This window comes from Hyperolius riggenbachi, chromosome 5 (genome assembly GCF_040937935.1).
Source record: "Hyperolius riggenbachi isolate aHypRig1 chromosome 5, aHypRig1.pri, whole genome shotgun sequence".
Lineage (NCBI taxonomy): Eukaryota > Metazoa > Chordata > Amphibia > Anura > Hyperoliidae > Hyperolius > Hyperolius riggenbachi.
In genome coordinates this window covers 448,773,400-448,792,161 of record NC_090650.1, presented here as the reverse complement: position 1 = coordinate 448,792,161, position 18,762 = coordinate 448,773,400, and the positions used below count along the sequence as shown (strand labels likewise).

Here is an 18,762-nt window from a genome sequence, read left to right as displayed (position 1 = left end):
TACATCTACCACCACAATTACATCCAAGAGGACTCCCCACTGTCACACTACATCTACCACCACAGTTACATCCAAGAGGACTCTACACTATCACACTACATATTCCACCACAGTTACACCCAAGAGGACTCTCCACTGTCACACTACATCTACCACCACAGTTACACCTGAGAGGACTCTACACTGTCACACTACATCTACCACCACAGTTACACCCAAGAGGACTCTACACTATCACACTACATATTCCACCACAGTTACACCCAAGAGGACTCTCCACTGTCACACTACATCTACCACCACAGTTACACCTGAGAGGACTCTACACTGTCACACTACATCTACCACCACAGTTACACCCAAGAGGACTCTCCACTGTCACACTACATCTACCACCACAGTTACACCCAAGAGGACTCTCCACTGTCACACTACATCTACCACCACAGTTACACCCAAGAGGACTCTACACTATCACACTACAACTACCACCACAGTTACACCCAAGAGGACTCTACACTGTCACACTACATCTACCACCACAGTTACATCCAAGAGGACTCTCTGCACTGTCACACTACATCTACCACCACAGTTACACCCAAGAGGACTCTACACTGTCACACTATATCTACCACCACAGTTACACCCAAGAGGACTCTACGCTGTCACACTACATCTACCACCACAGTTACACCCAAGAGGACTCTACACTATCACACTACAACTACCACCACAGTTACACCTGAGAGGACTCTCCACTGTCACACTACATCTACCACCACAGTTACACCCGAGAGGACTCTCCACTGTCACACTACATCTACCACCACAGTTACACCCAAGAGGACTCTCCACTGTCACACCACATCTACCACCACAGTTACACCCGAGAGGACTCTCCACTGTCACACTACATCTACCACCACAGTTACACCCAAGAGGACTCTACACTGACACACTACATCTACCACCACAGTTACACCCAAGAGGACTCTACACTGTCATACTACATCTACCACCACAGTTATATCCAAGAGGACTCTCCACTGTCACACTACATATTCCACCACAGTTACACCTAAGAGGACTCTACACTGTCACAGTACATCTTCGTTTCAAACGTCAGATGAACATCAGATTTCAGCGTATCATGTAAAAAATGTAGCCTAATGCCAAAAATATGTGACCAAAACTGGACATCTTCCACAATCCATCCAGCAGATCACCCGGCTGTTGGGCAGATATCATGCAGGGGGCCAGGTGTGTACATTACAGTGTAAACAGCATTGTTCTACAGAATGCGCGAATGCCATGCGTTATGTCACTTCCGCAGTGGCTTGCAATATGTTGGCCGTGTATGGACCTTACACTCACACGGACATTGGAGGGGAGGCAGAGCCTTATTATACAGCGAGACAGCGGCGGACTTCTCTGCACTGATGTCTTCGCTGTAACGTCAATGCGTTTTTTATCCTGGCTGATGAAGTGTGCGCAGTACAAGGTATAACTGGATTGTACTGTGAACACGCCCTCCACTTTGATCATCGCAGCCACGAATCCCACGCCGGGGTGTAATTGGTGGTACTGACATTGATTGTATTATATCAGTGACATGGGTGAGGGCCGGACATATGGAGGAATTTGACTTCTTACCCTGTTAACGAGGACAGACTTCCTCCATCCAAACGCTCAATCTTGTACTCCACCCCCTCTATGAAGACAGTGGATGGTGTGCTGGGAGGTGGCGGCAGGGGGCTGGAGTTTCCAGATATCCCCCCATCCTCCTCCTCCCGCAGCAGCTGCTCTCTCTTCATCTGGATCTTCCGGGCTGGTAGGAGACAAGATGGACGACATGGTGAGTAAAGGGCGTGGCCAGACTGCAGCGCGGACGTTACTAATGGTTTCCCAACCTCCCAAAACATACTCTATATCGTCACGCATCATGTCAGCTGTCGTCATACGTCACGTCAGCTGTCACATCAGCTGTCAGACGTCACATCAGCTATCGTCATACGTCTATCTCCTAGCAACCCATCTGTTACCACACTATCTCGGATGGTATAGGATGGGTTGCTAAGAAAAAGTGTAGTATCGGATTGGCTGCTAGGAGATGGTGTGGAATCTTATTGGTTGCTAGGAGATAGTGTAGTATCGATGGGTTGCTAGGAGATAGTGGCCTCAATTCACTGAGCTCATCTCCTGTCTTAAATAACGTTTCTAGAGTTATCACCATGGCAATAAGGCATGTAGTATTCAGGAAACATTTTACCTCAGGCAAACCTAAAGTTAACTCTTCTGTCTTTAAGTTAAGGTGAGATCTCTAAAGTTTACTCTTCAATCCTTAAAATAACTCCAGAATTCTGAAAATAACTACAGAGGAGGTAACTTAAGGAATGAAGAGGTAAGATAACTCTCTCACTGTGTGGTGGTAAGTTATCTCTTGTCTTATTATCTCCAGCATGATCTTAGTGAATTGAGGCCAGTGTGGTGTCGGATGGGTTGCTAGAAGATAGTGTGGTGTCGGATGGGTTGCTAAGAGATAGCGTGGTTTCTGATTGGTTGCTAGGAGATAGGATAGTGTGGTATCTGATTGGTTTCTAGGAGATAGTGAGGTATCTGATTGGTTGCTAGGAGATAGTGAGGTATCTGATTGGTTGCTAGGAGATGGTGTGGTTACTGATTGGTTGCTAGGAGATAGGATAGTGTGGTATCTGATTGGTTGCTAGGAGATAGTGAGGTATCTGATTGGTTGCTAGGGGATAGTGAGGTATCTGATTGGTTGCTAGGAGATGGTGTGATTTCTGATTGGTTGCTAGTAGATAGTGTGGTATCTGATTGGTTGCCAGGAGATAAGAGTGGTATCTGATTAATTGCTAGGAGATAGTGTGGTATCAGATGGGTTGCTAGTAGATAGTGTGGTATCTGATTGGTTGCCAGGAGATAGCATGGTATATAGGATTGGTTGCTAGGAAATATTGTGGTTTCTGAATGGTTGCCAGGAGACAGTGCGGTATCTGATGGGTTGCCAGGAGATAGCATGGTATATAGGATTGGTTGCTAGGAAATATTGTGGTTTCTGAATGGTTGCTAGGAGACAGTGCGGTATCTGATTGGTTGCCAGGAGATAGCATGGTATATAGGATTGGTTGCTAGGAAATATTGTGGTTTCTGAATGGTTGCTAGGAGACAGTGCGGTATCTGATTGGTTGCTAGAAGATAGCATGGTATAGGATTGGTTGCTAGGAGATATTGTGGTTTCTGAATGGTTGCTAGGAAACAGTGCGGTTTATGATGGGTTGCTAGGAGATATTGTAGTTTCTGAATGGTTGCTAGGAGACAGTGCGGTATCTGATGGGTTGCTAGGAGATAGCATGGTATCGGATTGGCTGCTAGGAGATAGCGTAGTCTCTGATTGGTTACTGGTAGGAACACTCTTCACTCACCCTCCTCTTCCTTCATCTTCCTCAGGTCGTCCTCCCCGACCAGAGACACCCTCTTCGGTGGTCGTTCTGCTGGGTGTTGCTGTTGCTTCATGTCCATCTCAAAGTACTTCTGTCTCTCTCGGAAGGAGCGCTGCTCCGGACTGTCCAAACCCTGCAGACAGAAGAATGGGTCACAGTGTAGAGTACACACAAGGCTTCCTTACAGGGGACATGCTCCGGACTGTCCAGACCCTGCAGACAGAAGAATGGGTCACAGTGTAGAGTACACACAAGGCTTCCTTACAGGGGACATGCTCCGGACTGTCCTAACCCTGCAGACAGAAGAATGGGTCACAGTGTAGAGTACACACTAGGCTTCCTTACAGGCGACATGCTCCAGACTGTCCTAACCCTGCAGACAGAAGAATGGGTCACAGTGTAGAGTACACACAAGGCTTCCTTACAGGAACATGCTCCGGACTGTCCTAACCCTGCAGACAGAAGAATGGGTCACAGTGTAGAGTACACACTAGGCTTCCTTACAGGGGACATGCTCCGGACTGTCCTAACCCTGCAGACAGAAGAATGGGTCACAGTGTAGAGTACACACAAGGCTTCCTTACAGGAACATGCTCCGGACTGTCCTAACCCTGCAGACAGAAGAATGGGTCACAGTGTAGAGTACACACAAGGCTTCCTTACAGGAACATGCTCCGGACTGTCCTAACCCTGCAGACAGAAGAATGGGTCACAGTGTAGAGTACACACTAGGCTTCCTTACAGGGGACATGCTCCGGACTGTCCTAACCCTGCAGACAGAAGAATGCGTCACAGTGTAGAGTACACACTAGGCTTCCTTACAGGGGACATGCTCCGGACTGTCCAGACCCTGCAGACAGAAGAATGGGTCACAGTGTAGAGTACACACTAGGCTTCCTTACAGGGGACATGCTCCGGACTGTCCTAACCCTGCAGACAGAAGAATGGGTCACAGTGTAGAGTACACACTAGGCTTCCTTACAGGGGACATGCTCCAGACTGTCCTAACCCTGCAGACAGAAGAATGGGTCACAGTGTAGAGTACACACTAGGCTTCCTTACAGGGGACATGCTCCAGACTGTCCTAACCCTGCAGACAGAAGAATGGGTCACAGTGTAGAGTACACACTAGGCTTCCTTACAGGGGACATGCTCCGGACTGTCCTAACCCTGCAGACAGAAGAATGTGTCACAGTGTAGAGTACACACTAGGCTTCCTTACAGGGGACATGCTCCAGACTGTCCTAACCCTGCAGACAGAAGAATGGGTCACAGTGTAGAGTACACACTAGGCTTCCTTACAGGGGACATGCTCCAGACTGTCCTAACCCTGCAGACAGAAGAATGGGTCACAGTGTAGAGTACACACTAGGCTTCCTTACAGGGGACATGCTCCAGACTGTCCTAACCCTGCAGACAGAAGAATGGGTCACAGTGTAGAGTACACACTAGGCTTCCTTACAGGGGACATGCTCCGGACTGTCCAGACCCTGCAGACAGAAGAATGGGTCACAGTGTAGAGTACACACTAGGCTTCCTTACAGGGGACATGCTCCAGACTGTCCTAACCCTGCAGACAGAAGAATGGGTCACAGTGTAGAGTACACACTAGGCTTCCTTACAGGGGACATGCTCCAGACTGTCCTAACCCTGCAGACAGAAGAATGGGTCACAGTGTAGAGTACACACTAGGCTTCCTTACAGGGGACATGCTCCGGACTGTCCTAACCCTGCAGACAGAAGAATGTGTCACAGTGTAGAGTACACACTAGGCTTCCTTACAGGGGACATGCTCCAGACTGTCCTAACCCTGCAGACAGAAGAATGGGTCACAGTGTAGAGTACACACTAGGCTTCCTTACAGGGGACATGCTCCAGACTGTCCTAACCCTGCAGACAGAAGAATGGGTCACAGTGTAGAGTACACACTAGGCTTCCTTACAGGGGACATGCTCCAGACTGTCCTAACCCTGCAGACAGAAGAATGGGTCACAGTGTAGAGTACACACTAGGCTTCCTTACAGGGGACATGCTCCAGACTGTCCTAACCCTGCAGACAGAAGAATGGGTCACAGTGTAGAGTACACACTAGGCTTCCTTACAGGGGACATGCTCCGGACTGTCCAGACCCTGCAGACAGAAGAATGCGTCACAGTGTAGAGTACACAGTAGGCTTCCTTACAGCGGACATGCTGAGATAGACGTGTGCATGTACAGTGCCAAGCACACAAATATCCACCTTGTGTACCTTTCCTTCTGTCTCTATCTGAAAGAGTTAATATTCAGCTATGCAAGTGTTGGTTTATAGAGGTTTATAGAGTAATCCTCACTGATATGGAATTACACTCATAGAACACTTTCCTGGCAGAAAACAGCTTATGAGAGCAGGGGATAGATTAAAAAAAAGGCAACAGTTTATGTATTTTAGCTCCCTGAGACACAAGACAGACTGTGTTTTTAAGCTACTTTAAGATTTTAAACATAAAATAAAACTGTGGGATATCCAAGTCATTTTTAGGAGTAGGATGATAGATACAATTGTTTATCTCATCAGTTTTTTTCCCCCAATTAAGGTTCATTTTAATGTCACTCTGAAGTGATCCTCAGCAAAATGTTCACATGATAATAAGAAAGAACCTGGAAGGTTACGCAGAGTGAACAGTTTATGCTTTCAGCACTGCCAGAGACTGGAGCAGATGTGAAATGGCAAAGTGTGAGTGACGTGAGCAGAGCCTCCGAACCGCCTCCCTCCTGACACTGCGGTGCTTCCTCCTCACAGAGCCTCCTTACTGGTCAGCAACACCTCCTATTACATGAAAGAGCCGCCTCCCTCCTGACACTGCGGTGCTTCCTCCTCACAGAGCCTCCTTACTGGTCAGCCACGCCTCCTATTACATGAAAGAACCGCCTCCCTCCTGACACTGCGGTGCTTCCTCCTCACACAGCCTCCTTACTGGTCAGTGACACCTCCTATTACATGACAGTGCCGCCTCCCTCCGGACACTGCGGTGCTTCCTCCTCACACAGCCTCCTTACTGGTCAGTGACACCTCCTATTACATGACAGAACCGCCTCCCTCCTGACACTGCGGTGCTTCCTCCTCACAGAGCCTCATTACTGGTCAGCGACAACTCCTATTACATGACAGAACCGCCTCCCTCCTGACACTGCGATGCTTCCTCCTCACAGAGCCTCCTTACTGGTCAGCCACGCCTCCTATCACATGAAAGGTCCGCCTCCTTCCTGACACTGCGGTGCTTCCTCCTCACAGAGCCTCCTTACTGGTCAGCGACACCTCCTATCACATGAAAGGTCCGCCTCCCTCCTGACACTGCGGTGCTTCCTCCTCACAGAGCCTCCTTACTGGTCAGCGACACCTCCTATTACATGACAGAACCTCCTCCCTCCTGACACTGCGGTGCTTCCTCCACACAGAGCCTCCTTACTGGTCAGTGACACCTCCTATTACATGACAGAACCGCCTCCCTCCTGACACTGCGCTGCTTCCTCCTCACAGAGCCTCCTTACTGGTCAGTGACACCTCCTATTACATGACAGGACCGCCTCCCTCCTGACACTGCGGTGCTTCCTCCTCACAGAGCCTCCTTACTGGTCAGTGACACCTCCTATTACATGACAGAACCGCCTTCCTCCTGACACTGCGGTGCTTCCTCCTCACAGAGTCTCCTTACTGGTCAGTGACACCTCCTATTACATGAAAGAACCGCCTCCCTCCTGACACTGCGGTGCTTCCTCCTCACAGAGCCTCCTTACTGGTCAGTGACACCTCCTATTACATGACAGGACCGCCTCCCTCCTGACACTGCGGTGCTTCCTCCTCACAGAGCCTCCTTACTGGTCAGCGACACCTATTACATGAAAGAACCGCCTCCCTCCTGACACTGCGGTGCTTCCTCCTCACAGAGCCTCCTTACTGGTCAGTGACACCTCCTATTACATGAAAGAGCCGCCTCCCTCCTGACACTGCGGTGCTTCCTCCTCACAGAGCCTCCTTACTGGTCAGTGACACCTCCTATTACATGACAGGACCGCCTCCCTCCTGACACTGCGGTGCTTCCTCCTCACAGAGCCTCCTTACTGGTCAGTGACACCTCCTATTACATGACAGAGCCGCCTCCCTCCTGACACTGCGGTGCTTCCTCCTCACACAGCCTCCTTACTGGTCAGTGACACCTCCTTTTACATGAAAGGACTGCCTCCCTCCTGACACTGCGGTGCTTCCTCCTCACAGAGCCTCCTTACTGGTCAGTGACACCTCCTATTACATGACAGGACCGCCTCCCTCCTGACACTGCGCTGCTTCCTCCTCACGGAGCCTCCTTACTGGTCAGTGACACCTCCTATTACATGACAGAGCCGCCTCCCTCCTGACACTGCGGTGCTTCCTCCTCACAGAGCCTCATTACTGGTCAGCGACACCTCCTATCACATGAAAGGTCCGCCTCCCTCCTGACACTGCGGTGCTTCCTCCTCACAGAGCCTCCTTACTGGTCAGTGACACCTCCTATTACATGACAGAACCGCCTCCCTCCTGACACTGTGGTGCTTCCTCCACACAGAGCCTCCTTACTGGTCAGTGACACCTCCTATTACATGACAGAACCGACTCCGTCCTGACACTGCGCTGCTTCCTCCTCACAGAGCCTCCTTACTGGTCAGTGACACCTCCTATTACATGACAGGACCGCCTCCCTCCTGACACTGCGGTGCTTCCTCCTCACAGAGTCTCCATACTGGTCAGTGACACCTCCTATTACATGACAGAACCGCCTCCCTCCTGACACTGCGGTGCTTCCTCCTCACAGAGCCTCCTTACTGGTCAGTGACACCTCCTATTACATGACAGGACCGCCTCCCTCCTGACACTGCGGTGCTTCCTCCTCACAGAGCCTCCTTACTGGTCAGCGACACCTATTACATGAAAGAACCGCCTCCCTCCAGACACTGCGGTGCTTCCTCCTCACAGAGCCTCCTTACTGGTCAGTGACACCTCCTATTACATGAAAGAGCCGCCTCCTTCCTGACACTGCGGTGCTTCCTCCTCACACAGCCTCCTTACTGGTCAGTGACACCTCCTTTTACATGACAGGACCGCCTCCCTCCTGACACTGCGGTGCTTCCTCCTCACAGAGCCTCCTTACTGGTCAGTGACACCTCCTATTACATGAAAGAACCGCCTCCCTCCTGACACTGCAGTGCTTCCTCCTCACAGAGCCTCCTTACTGGTCAGCGGCACCTCCTATTACATGACAGAGCCGCCTCCCTCCTGACACTGCGGTGCTTCCTCCTCACAGAGCCTCCTTACTGGTCAGTGACACCTCCTATTACATGACAGAACCTCCTCCCTCCTGACACTGCGGTGCTTCCTCCTCACAGAGCCTCCTTACTGGTCAGCGACGCCTCCTATTACATGAAAGGACCGCCTCCCTCCTGACACTGCGGTGCTTCCTCCTCACAGAGCCTCCTTACTGGTCAGCAACACCTCCTATTACATGAAAGAGCCGCCTCCCTCCTGACACTGCGGTGCTTCCTCCTCACAGAGCCTCCTTACTGGTCAGCAACACCTCCTATTACATGAAAGAGCCGCCTCCCTCCTGACACTGCGGTGCTTCCTCCTCACAGAGCCTCCTTACTGGTCAGCAACACCTCCTATTACATGAAAGAGCCGCCTCCCTCCTGACACTGCGGTGCTTCCTCCTCACAGAGCCTCCTTACTGGTCAGTGACACCTCCTATTACATGAAAGAACCGCCTTCCTCCTGACACTGCGGTGCTTCCTCCTCACAGAGCCTCCTTACTGGTCAGTGCCACCTCCTATTACATGACAGGACCGCCTCCCTCCTGACACTGCGGTGCTTCCTCCTCACAGAGCCTCCTTACTGGTCAGTGACACCTATTACATGACAGAACCGCCTCCCTCCTGACACTGCGGTGCTTCCTCCTCACACAGCCTCCTTACTGGTCAGCAACACCTCCTATTACATGAAAGAGCCGCCTCCCTCCTGACACTGCGGTGCTTCCTCCTCACAGAGCCTCCTTACTGGTCAGTGACACCTCCTATTACATGACAGAACCGCCTCCCTCCTGACACTGCGGTGCTTCCTCCTCACAGAGCCTCCTTACTGGTCAGTGACACCTCCTATTACATGACAGAACCGCCTCCCTCCTGACACTGCGGTGCTTCCTCCTCACAGAGCCTCCTTACTGGTCAGTGACACCTCCTATTACATGACAGAACCGCCTCCCTCCTGACACTGCGGTGCTTCCTCCTCACAGAGCCTCCTTACTGGTCAGCGACACCTCCTATTACATGACAGAGCCGCCTCCCTCCTGACACTGCGGTGCTTCCTCCTCACAGAGCCTCATTACTGGTCAGTGACACCTCCTATTACATGAAAGAGCCGCCTCCCTCCTGACACTGCGGTGCTTCCTCCTCACAGAGCCTCCTTACTGGTCAGTAACACCTCCTATTACATGAAAGAGCCGCCTCCCTCCTGACACTGCGGTGCTTCCTCCTCACAGAGCCTCCTTACTGGTCAGCGACACCTCCTATTACATGACAGGACCGCCTCCCTCCTGACACTGCGGTGCTTCCTCCTCACAGAGCCTCCTTACTGGTCAGCAACACCTCCTATTACATGAAAGAGCCGCCTCCATCCTGACACTGCGGTGCTTCCTCCTCACAGAGCCTCCTTACTGGTCAGTGACACCTCCTATTACATGAAAGAACCGCCTCCCTCCTGACACTGCGGTGCTTCCTCCTCACAGAGCCTCCTTACTGGTCAGTGACACCTCCTATTACATGACAGAACCGCCTCCCTCCTGACACTGCGGTGCTTCCTCCTCACACAGCCTCCTTACTGGTCAGTGACACCTCCTATTACATGACAGAACCGCCTCCCTCCTGACACTGCGGTGCTTCCTCCTCACAGAGCCTCCTTACTGGTCAGTGACACCTCCTATTACATGACAGGACCGCCTCCCTCCTGACACTGCGGTGCTTCCTCCTCACAGAGCCTCCTTACTGGTCAGTGACACCTCCTATTACATGAAAGAACCGCCTCCCTCCTGACACTGCGGTGCTTCCTCCTCACAGAGCCTCCTTACTGGTCAGTGACACCTCCTATTACATGACAGAGCCGCCTCCCTCCTGACACTGCGGTGCTTCCTCCTCACAGAGCCTCCTTACTGGTCAGTGACACCTCCTATTACATGACAGAACCGCCTCCCTCCTGACACTGCGGTGCTTCCTCCTCACAGAGCCTCCTTACTGGTCAGTGACACCTATTACATGACAGAACCGCCTCCCTCCTGACACTGCGGTGCTTCCTCCTCACAGAGTCTCCTTACTGGTCAGGGACACCTCCTATTACATGAAAGAGCCGCCTCCCTCCTGACACTGCGCTGCTTCCTCCTCACAGAGCCTCCTTACTGGTCAGTGACACCTCCTAATACATGACAGAACCGCCTCCCTCCTGACACTGCGGTGCTTCCTCCTCACAGAGTCTCCTTACTGGTCAGCGACACCTCCTATTACATGACAGAACCGCCTCCCTCCTGACACTGCGGTGCTTCCTCCTCACAGAGCCTCCTTACTGGTCAGTGACACCTCCTATTACATGACAGAGCCGCCTCCCTCCTGACACTGTGGTGCTTCCTCCTCACAGAGCCTCCTTACTGGTCAGTGACACCTATTACATGAAAGAACCGCCTCCCTCCTGACACTGCGGTGCTTCCTCCTCACAGAGCCTCCTTACTGGTCAGCAACACCTCCTATTACATGACAGAACCGCCTCCCTCCTGACACTGCGGTGCTTCCTCCTCACACAGCCCCCTTACTGGTCAGCGACACCTCCTATTACATGACAGGACCGCCTCCCTCCTGACACTGCGGTGCTTCCTCCTCACACAGCCTCCTTACTGGTCAGTGACACCTCCTATTACATGACAGAACCGCCTCCCTCCTGACACTGCGGTGCTTCCTCCTCACAGAGCCTCCTTACTGGTCAGCAACACCTCCTATTACATGACAGGACCGCCTCCCTCCTGACACTGCGCTGCTTCCTCCTCACAGAGCCTCCTTACTGGTCAGCGACACCTCCTATTACATGACAGAACCGCCTCCCTCCTGACACTGCGGTGCTTCCTCCTCACAGAGCCTCCTTACTGGTCAGTGACACCTCCTATTACATGAAAGAGCCGCCTCCCTCCTGACACTGCGGTGCTTCCTCCTCACAGAGCCTCCTTACTGGTCAGTGACGCCTCCTATTACATGAAAGAACCGCCTCCCTCCTGACACTGCGGTGCTTCCTCCTCACAGAGCCTCCTTACTGGTCAGTGACATCTCCAATTACATGAAAGAACCGCCTCCCTCCTGACACTGCGCTGCTTCCTCCTCACAGAGCCTCCTTACTGGTCAGCGACACCTTCCATTACAATAAAGGACCGCCTCCCTCCTGACTCCGGGGTTATTTCTCCTCACAGCCCTAGCAACAATACTGGCTGTCATATCATCACTTAGAAAGATCTCCAGCAATGAGGTGCGTCTCAGAACGGTGCTGTCACCCTCCAGATACGCAGCGCACCAAGGCACTCACCTCCGGGGTGGCACAGGAAGAGTCGGGGGTCCGGGGCGTGGTCGGCTCCTGGGAATGGAAGGTGAAGGTATTAGTATTTTTTTATGACATGTTGTAAAGCACAGACACATTTCTGGTATTAGAGCAAACAGCAGATCTGCTGGACCAAGGTAAATTACCCAGAATCCCCCTGGAGGTAAAGAATAACCGATGCTGGTATTAGAGCGTTGATCTGGTGGACTGGGGGCAGGGTGAATTACCCAGAATCCCCCTGGAGGCAGATATTAACCAGTATATGAAGATATAACAAGGGTCGCTGCCCCAGAGAGGTGACAGGTGTCAGAGGAGTGGGCTGGGAAAAGACAGATATATGGCGACCCCTTCTGTCCACGGCCTCGCAGGACATTACACTGAGCAGGCACTGAGTGGTCACCTGCCACGAGTGTCAGAGAGGGTGTGTGTATGCCAATATTTTATTTTTTACAGTAATTTTGGCGCTTGGTGCCTGCCATTTTATCGGGTGTTATAATTCTGGTTATTGCCTACTATGGCGGTGTCCTTTTTACCTGCTACATGGAGGGCATACCTGCAGGTCGGAGGCGGAGTGTGCAGAAGGGACAGCAGCGAAGGACTTATAGACTTGTCTGGCCTGAGAGGGAACGCCATCGCTGGGGGTGGGAGATGAAGCCTGACAAGAGGGAGATAAAACAATTGTCAAACAATGAAGAGACAAATGACTTCAGCATATAAACAGCATATTCTCCCAGAGAATGCCAGTGCTTGCTACTGCAACTGAAAGCAAGCAATCTACAGTGGGTGGCAGGCACTGACAAGAGGTCATGGATAAAGCTTTGCCAGGGGCACGTTATCACAGGAATACCGGACAAATAGGAAGTGACACTCACTTCCTGCTGGCGAATCGATGACGTGCGCGGAAGCGTACTGCTGAAATACACCTCCACACATGCGCGACACATAAAACCGTGTGTTGCCGTAGACTTACAGGAGTTCCGCTCTGCTGCACGGTACCGAAGCTATGCGCTCACAGTAGATAGGGTACTTGTGGTGCAGCACAGGCCATGTGAATTCCCCCGCAGACTCATTGCCCTAGCGGTAGGCTGCAGTAATATGCCACACCGCACCAGTGTGACAGGGCCCTCAAACCTTCTCTCAATACACACCTGATCAGACAAGCCTATCATATGCTATAGCTACCACTTGAGGCTCACTGCCTCACCCGCGTCTCCTCCCCTAATGTCTGCAATCCACTACCCTCTAGAGTGTAAGCTGGCATGGGCAGGCTCCTCCCCCTAACGTCTCCACCCTACTACCCTCTAGAGTGTAAGCTGGCAAGGCAAGGCTCCTCTGCTAATGTCTCCACCCCACTACCCTCTAGCGTGTAAGCTGGCAAGGCCAGGCTCCTCCCCCTAATGTCTCCTCCCCACCACCCTCTAGATTGTAAACTGGCAAGGCCAGGCTCCTCCCCTAATGTCTCCACCCCACCACCCTCTAGATTGTAAACTGGCAAGGCCAGGCTCCTCCCCTAATGTCTCCACCCCACCACCCTCTAGATTGTAAACTGGCAAGGCCAGGCTCCTCCCCCTGTCTCCTCCCCACCACCCTCTAGATTGTAAGCTGGCATGGCCAGGCTCCTCCTCTAATGTCTCCACCCCACTACCCTCTAGAGTGTAAGGTCATAAGGCCAGGCTCCTCCTCCTAGTGTTTGGGCAGCAGTATTGGGGAGGTGTCAGGCACATATCTCCTATGTCCTGGTTGTGGAGCTCTGACCCTTTCATGCATCTCTGCTCTCCCTGTGTTTTGTGCTATGGATGATGCTGGCACTATATAAATAATAATGAGAGGTAGGAGGCGTCTCACCTGCCGGCTGTCGCTGTGGCTCAGGAAGTTGATAGATGCCTGGAAAGGACAATAATAATATTAGTTAGAAGGTGCAGACAGGCAGCGACTGCCCGTTACCCGGAACTCACATGTATGAGGAAAGGCTACACATACATGTGAGGAGAAACCACACACCATATAATACCAGCATGCAACGCCATGACATACAGGTAACATGTATGTTATCTCCTGTCCGAGTGCAGAAGCCATGACATACATGTTACATGTATGTTATCTCCTGTGCGAGTGCAGAAGCCATGACATACATGTAACATGTATGTTATCTCCTGTCCGAGTGCAGAAGCCATGACATACATGTTACATGTATGTTATCTCCTGTGCGAGTGCAGAAGCCATGACATACATGTAACATGTATGTTATCTCCTGTCCGAGCGCAGAAGCCATGACATACAGGTTACATGTATGTTATCTCCTGACTGAGTGCAGAAGCCATGACATACATGTTACATGTATGTTATCTCCTGTCCGAGTGCAGAAGCCATGACATACATGTTACATGTATGTTATCTCCAGTGCGAGTGCAGAAGCCATGACATACAGGTTACATGTATGTTATCTCCTGTGCGAGTGCAGAAGCCATGACATACATGTAACATGTATGTTATCTCCTGTCCGAGTGCAGAAGCCATGACATACATGTTACATGTATGTTATCTCCAGTGCGAGTGCAGAAGCCATGACATACAGGTTACATGTATGTTATCTCCTGTGCGAGTGCAGAAGCCATGACATACATGTTACATGTATGTTATCTCCAGTGCGAGTGCAGAAGCCATGACATACATGTTACATGTATGTTATCTCCTGTGCGAGTGCAGAAGCCATGACATACATGTAACATGTATGTTATCTCCTGTCCGAGTGCAGAAGCCATGACAAAGCCCTCGGCAGTGAAGAGGGGGAGCTGTACCCCGCTGTACCCCACATTTATCACAAGCTAGGTTAGTGCAGCCACCTTACTATTATCACCACAGAGCACTATCAATGAAGCATGAGGATTTTCAACCCACAAAACATGAAAACTTCATAAGATCATAAGACTTCCTCCTCTTCCTATAAATGCATTCATAGCATCAGTACATGTGTGGCACTGTGTGCATTCCCTGATCCTGGACTCCTATTCCTTCTTCCATGGGCCCATCTGGTGTAATGATATACTGCTCTGCGGGGGAGGTACCAGCCAGCCTCCAATATGATGCAATGAGAGGGGGAGTGTCCACTGATACACTGCACCGCGGGGGAGGTACCCGACAGCCTCCAATATGATGCAATGATGGGGAGTGTCCACCGATACATTACACCGCGGGGGAGGTACCTGCCAGCCTCCAATATGATGCAATGATAGGGGGAGTGTCCACTGATACACCGCACCGCGGGGGAGGTACCAGACACCCTCCAATATGATGCAATGATTGGGAGTGTCCACTGATACATTACACCGCGGGGGCGGTACCAGCCAGCCTCCAATATGATGCACTGATAGTGGGAATGTCCACTGATACACTGCACCGCAGGGGAGGTACCCACCAGCCTCCAATATGCTGCAATGATAGGGATACTGTCCACCGATACACTGCACCACAGGGGAGGTACCAGCCAGCCTATAATATGATGCAATAATAGGGGTAGTGTCCACTGATACACTGCACCGCGGGGGAGGTACCCGACAGCCTCCAATATGATGCAATGATGGGGAGTGTCCACCGATACATTACACCGTGGGGGAGGTACCCGACAGCCTCCAATATGATGCAATGATGGGGAGTGTCCACCGTTACATTACACCGCGGGGGAGGTACCCGACAGCCTCCAATATGATGCAATGATGGGGAGTGTCCACCGATACATTACACCGCGGGGGCGGTCCCTGCCAGCCTCCACTATGATGCAATGATAGGGAGTGTCCCCTGATACACTGCACCGCAGAGGAGGTACCAGACACCCTCCAAAATGATGGGGAGTGTCCACTGATACACTGCACCGCAGGGGAGGTACCTGACACCCTCCAATATGATGCAATGATAGGGGGAGAGTCCACTGATACACTGCACCGCAGGGGAGGTACCAGACACCCTCCAATATGATGCAATGATAGGGGGAGTGTCCACTGATACACTGCACCGCGGGGGAGGTACCCACCAGCCTCTAATATGATGCAATGATAGGGATACTGTCCACCGATACACTGCACCACGGGGAAGGTACCTGCCAGCCTCCAGTATGATGCAATGATAGGGGGAGTGTCCACTGATCAACTGCACCGCAGGGGAGGTACCAGCCAGCCTCCAATATGATGCAATGATGGGGAGTGTCCACTGATACACTGCACCGTGGGAGGAGCCAACCTCCAATATGATGCAATGATGGGGAGTGTCCACTGATACACTGCACCGCGGGGGAGGTAACAGACACCCTCCAATGTGATGCAATGATGGGGAGTGTCCACTGATACACTGCACCCCGGAGGAAGGTACCAGACACCCTCCAATATGATGCAATGATAGGGGGAGTGTCCACTCATACACTGCACCGTGGTTGAGGTGCCAGCCTCCAATATGGTGCAATGATGGGGAGTGTCCACCGATAAACTGCACCGTGGTTGAGGTACCGGCCAGCCTCCAATATGATGCAATGATAAGGGGAGTGTCCACTGATACACTGCACCGCGGGGGAGGTACCAGCCGATAACCTGCTCCGTGGTTGAGGTACCAGCCAGCCTCTAGTATGATGCAATGATAAGGGGATTGTCCATTAATACATTGCACAGAGGGGAAGGTACCAGCCCACCTCCAATATGATGTAATGATGGGTAGAGCAGTTGTTGTGGAAAGTGGTAGTGTCCACCGATACACCGAGAGGGAGGTTGTCTTCTCCTCTGGGTGCGATGTCACAGGCATGCACTGTGAGTTTTCCCCCAGCAATAAGCACGGCCAGAACCGCAGGCAGCAGAGTGAACGCTGGCCAGGGTTGGGATTCTCCAGTGACGGGGCGGGGCCAGGGCTGGCATTCCCTAGTGAGGGGGCAGGGCTAGAGTTGGGATTCTCCAGTGAAAGGGCAGGGCCAAGACTGGGATTCCCTAGTGAGGGGGCAGGGCCAGGGTTGGGATTCTACAGTGACGGGGCAGGGCAAGGGTTCGGATTCTCCGGTGACGGAGCGGGGCCAGGGTTCGGATTTTTCAGTGACGGGGCAGGGCCAGGGTTCGGATTCTCCGGTGACAGGGTAGGGCATTTCCAGGGTCCCTGAGGAGCCTTTTTGAGCTCCAGGGACCCAAAATGTTTATGCAAAATATCAAAACACTTATTTTTACCAGAGCCTGCTCAACACTGCAAAAATGCCCCCCCCCCCCCCAATCAATTCTTTAAGTTTGAGCCCCAAGATATCTGCAAGCACCCTTGAGGACACTCCCACATCACTGATTTTCCCCCCTCCCCCCGCTGTGCTGATTCCCAAGATACGTATCTCGGGAACCAGCAGGCTGAAATTCAGCGTGTTACTCTTTACTTCTGTTATCCACCATTCATAGTGCCCTCTCCATACAGCAGCACATACTGCTGCCAAGCAGCATGTCTGTACAGGGATTGCTGGCTGCATCTTCCATCACACTAATGCCAAGCAGCATGTCTGTACAGGGATTGCTGGCTGCATCTTCCATCACACTAAATGTGAAGGTGAAGAAATTAAAAATCTTTACAGAAATACTTCCCTGGTTCCAGTTCTACAGAAAATAATTATTGACTGCTTCATTGATGTCAGATTTAAAGTTCACCAAACTCCAACAGACTCCATCAGAGCAGGGCAACACCGCCAGACTGCACACGCCAAGAGAGCCGCCAGACTGCACACGCCAAGAGAGCCGCCAGACTGCACACGCCAAGACAGCCGCCAGACTGCACACGCCAAGAGAGCCGCCAGACTGCACACGCCAAGAGAGCCGCCAGACTGCACACACCAAGACAGCCGCCACACTGCACACGCCAAGACAGCCGCCAGACTGCACACGCCAAGAGAGCCGCCAGACTGCACACGCCAAGACAGCACACCAAGAGAGCCGCCAGACTGCACACGCCAAGACAGCCGCCAGACTGCACACGCCAAGACAGCCGCCACACTGCACACGCCAAGACAGCCGCCACACTGCACACGCCAAGACAGCCGCCACACTGCACACGCCAAGAGAGCCGCCAGACTGCACACGCCAAGACAGCCGCCAGACTGCACACGCCAAGACAGCCGCCAGACTGCACACGCCAAGACAGCCGCCAGACTGCACACGCCAAGACAGCCGCCAGACTGCACACGCCAAGACAGCCGCCAGACTGCACACGCCAAGACAGCCGCCAGACTGCACACGCCAAGACAGCCGCCAGACTGCACACGCCAAGACAGCCGCCAGACTGCACACGCCAAGACAGCCGCCAGACTGCACACGCCAAGACAGCCGCCAGACTGCACACGCCAAGACAGCCGCCAGACTGCACACGCCAAGACAGCCGCCAGACTGCACACGCCAAGACAGCCGCCAGACTGCACACGCCAAGACAGCCGCCAGACTGCACACGCCAAGACAGCCGCCAGACTGCACACGCCAAGACAGCCGCCAGACTGCACACGCCAAGACAGCCGCCAGACTGCACACGCCAAGACAGCCGCCACACTGCACACGCCAAGACAGCCGCCAGACTGCACACGCCAAGACAGCCGCCAGACTGCACACGCCAAGACAGCCGCCAGACTGCACACGCCAAGACAGCCGCCAGACTGCACACGCCAAGACAGCCGCC

At 52.4% G+C, this 18,762-nt stretch overlaps 1 protein-coding gene across 13 annotated transcripts in view; it reads right to left on the bottom strand.

Annotated features, from left to right (window-relative positions):
- SCRIB (scribble planar cell polarity protein) overlaps positions 1–18,762 on the bottom strand; it is a 399,297-nt gene that overhangs the window by 71,278 nt on the left and 309,257 nt on the right. For 12 of the 13 annotated variants that reach the window (XM_068238215.1, XM_068238205.1, XM_068238212.1 and 9 more), the window contains 5 exons: positions 13,939–13,977; positions 12,647–12,748; positions 12,082–12,129; positions 3,447–3,597; positions 1,657–1,831 (listed from right to left, as the gene is read on the bottom strand). In XM_068238215.1, the coding sequence (XP_068094316.1) occupies positions 1,657–1,831; positions 3,447–3,597; positions 12,082–12,129; positions 12,647–12,748; positions 13,939–13,977 (515 nt within the window). Of the gene's footprint in view, positions 1–1,656; positions 1,832–3,446; positions 3,598–5,573; positions 5,595–12,081; positions 12,130–12,646; positions 12,749–13,938; positions 13,978–18,762 lie in introns of all 13 variants that reach the window. The other variant, XM_068238207.1, reaches the window with a different exon arrangement.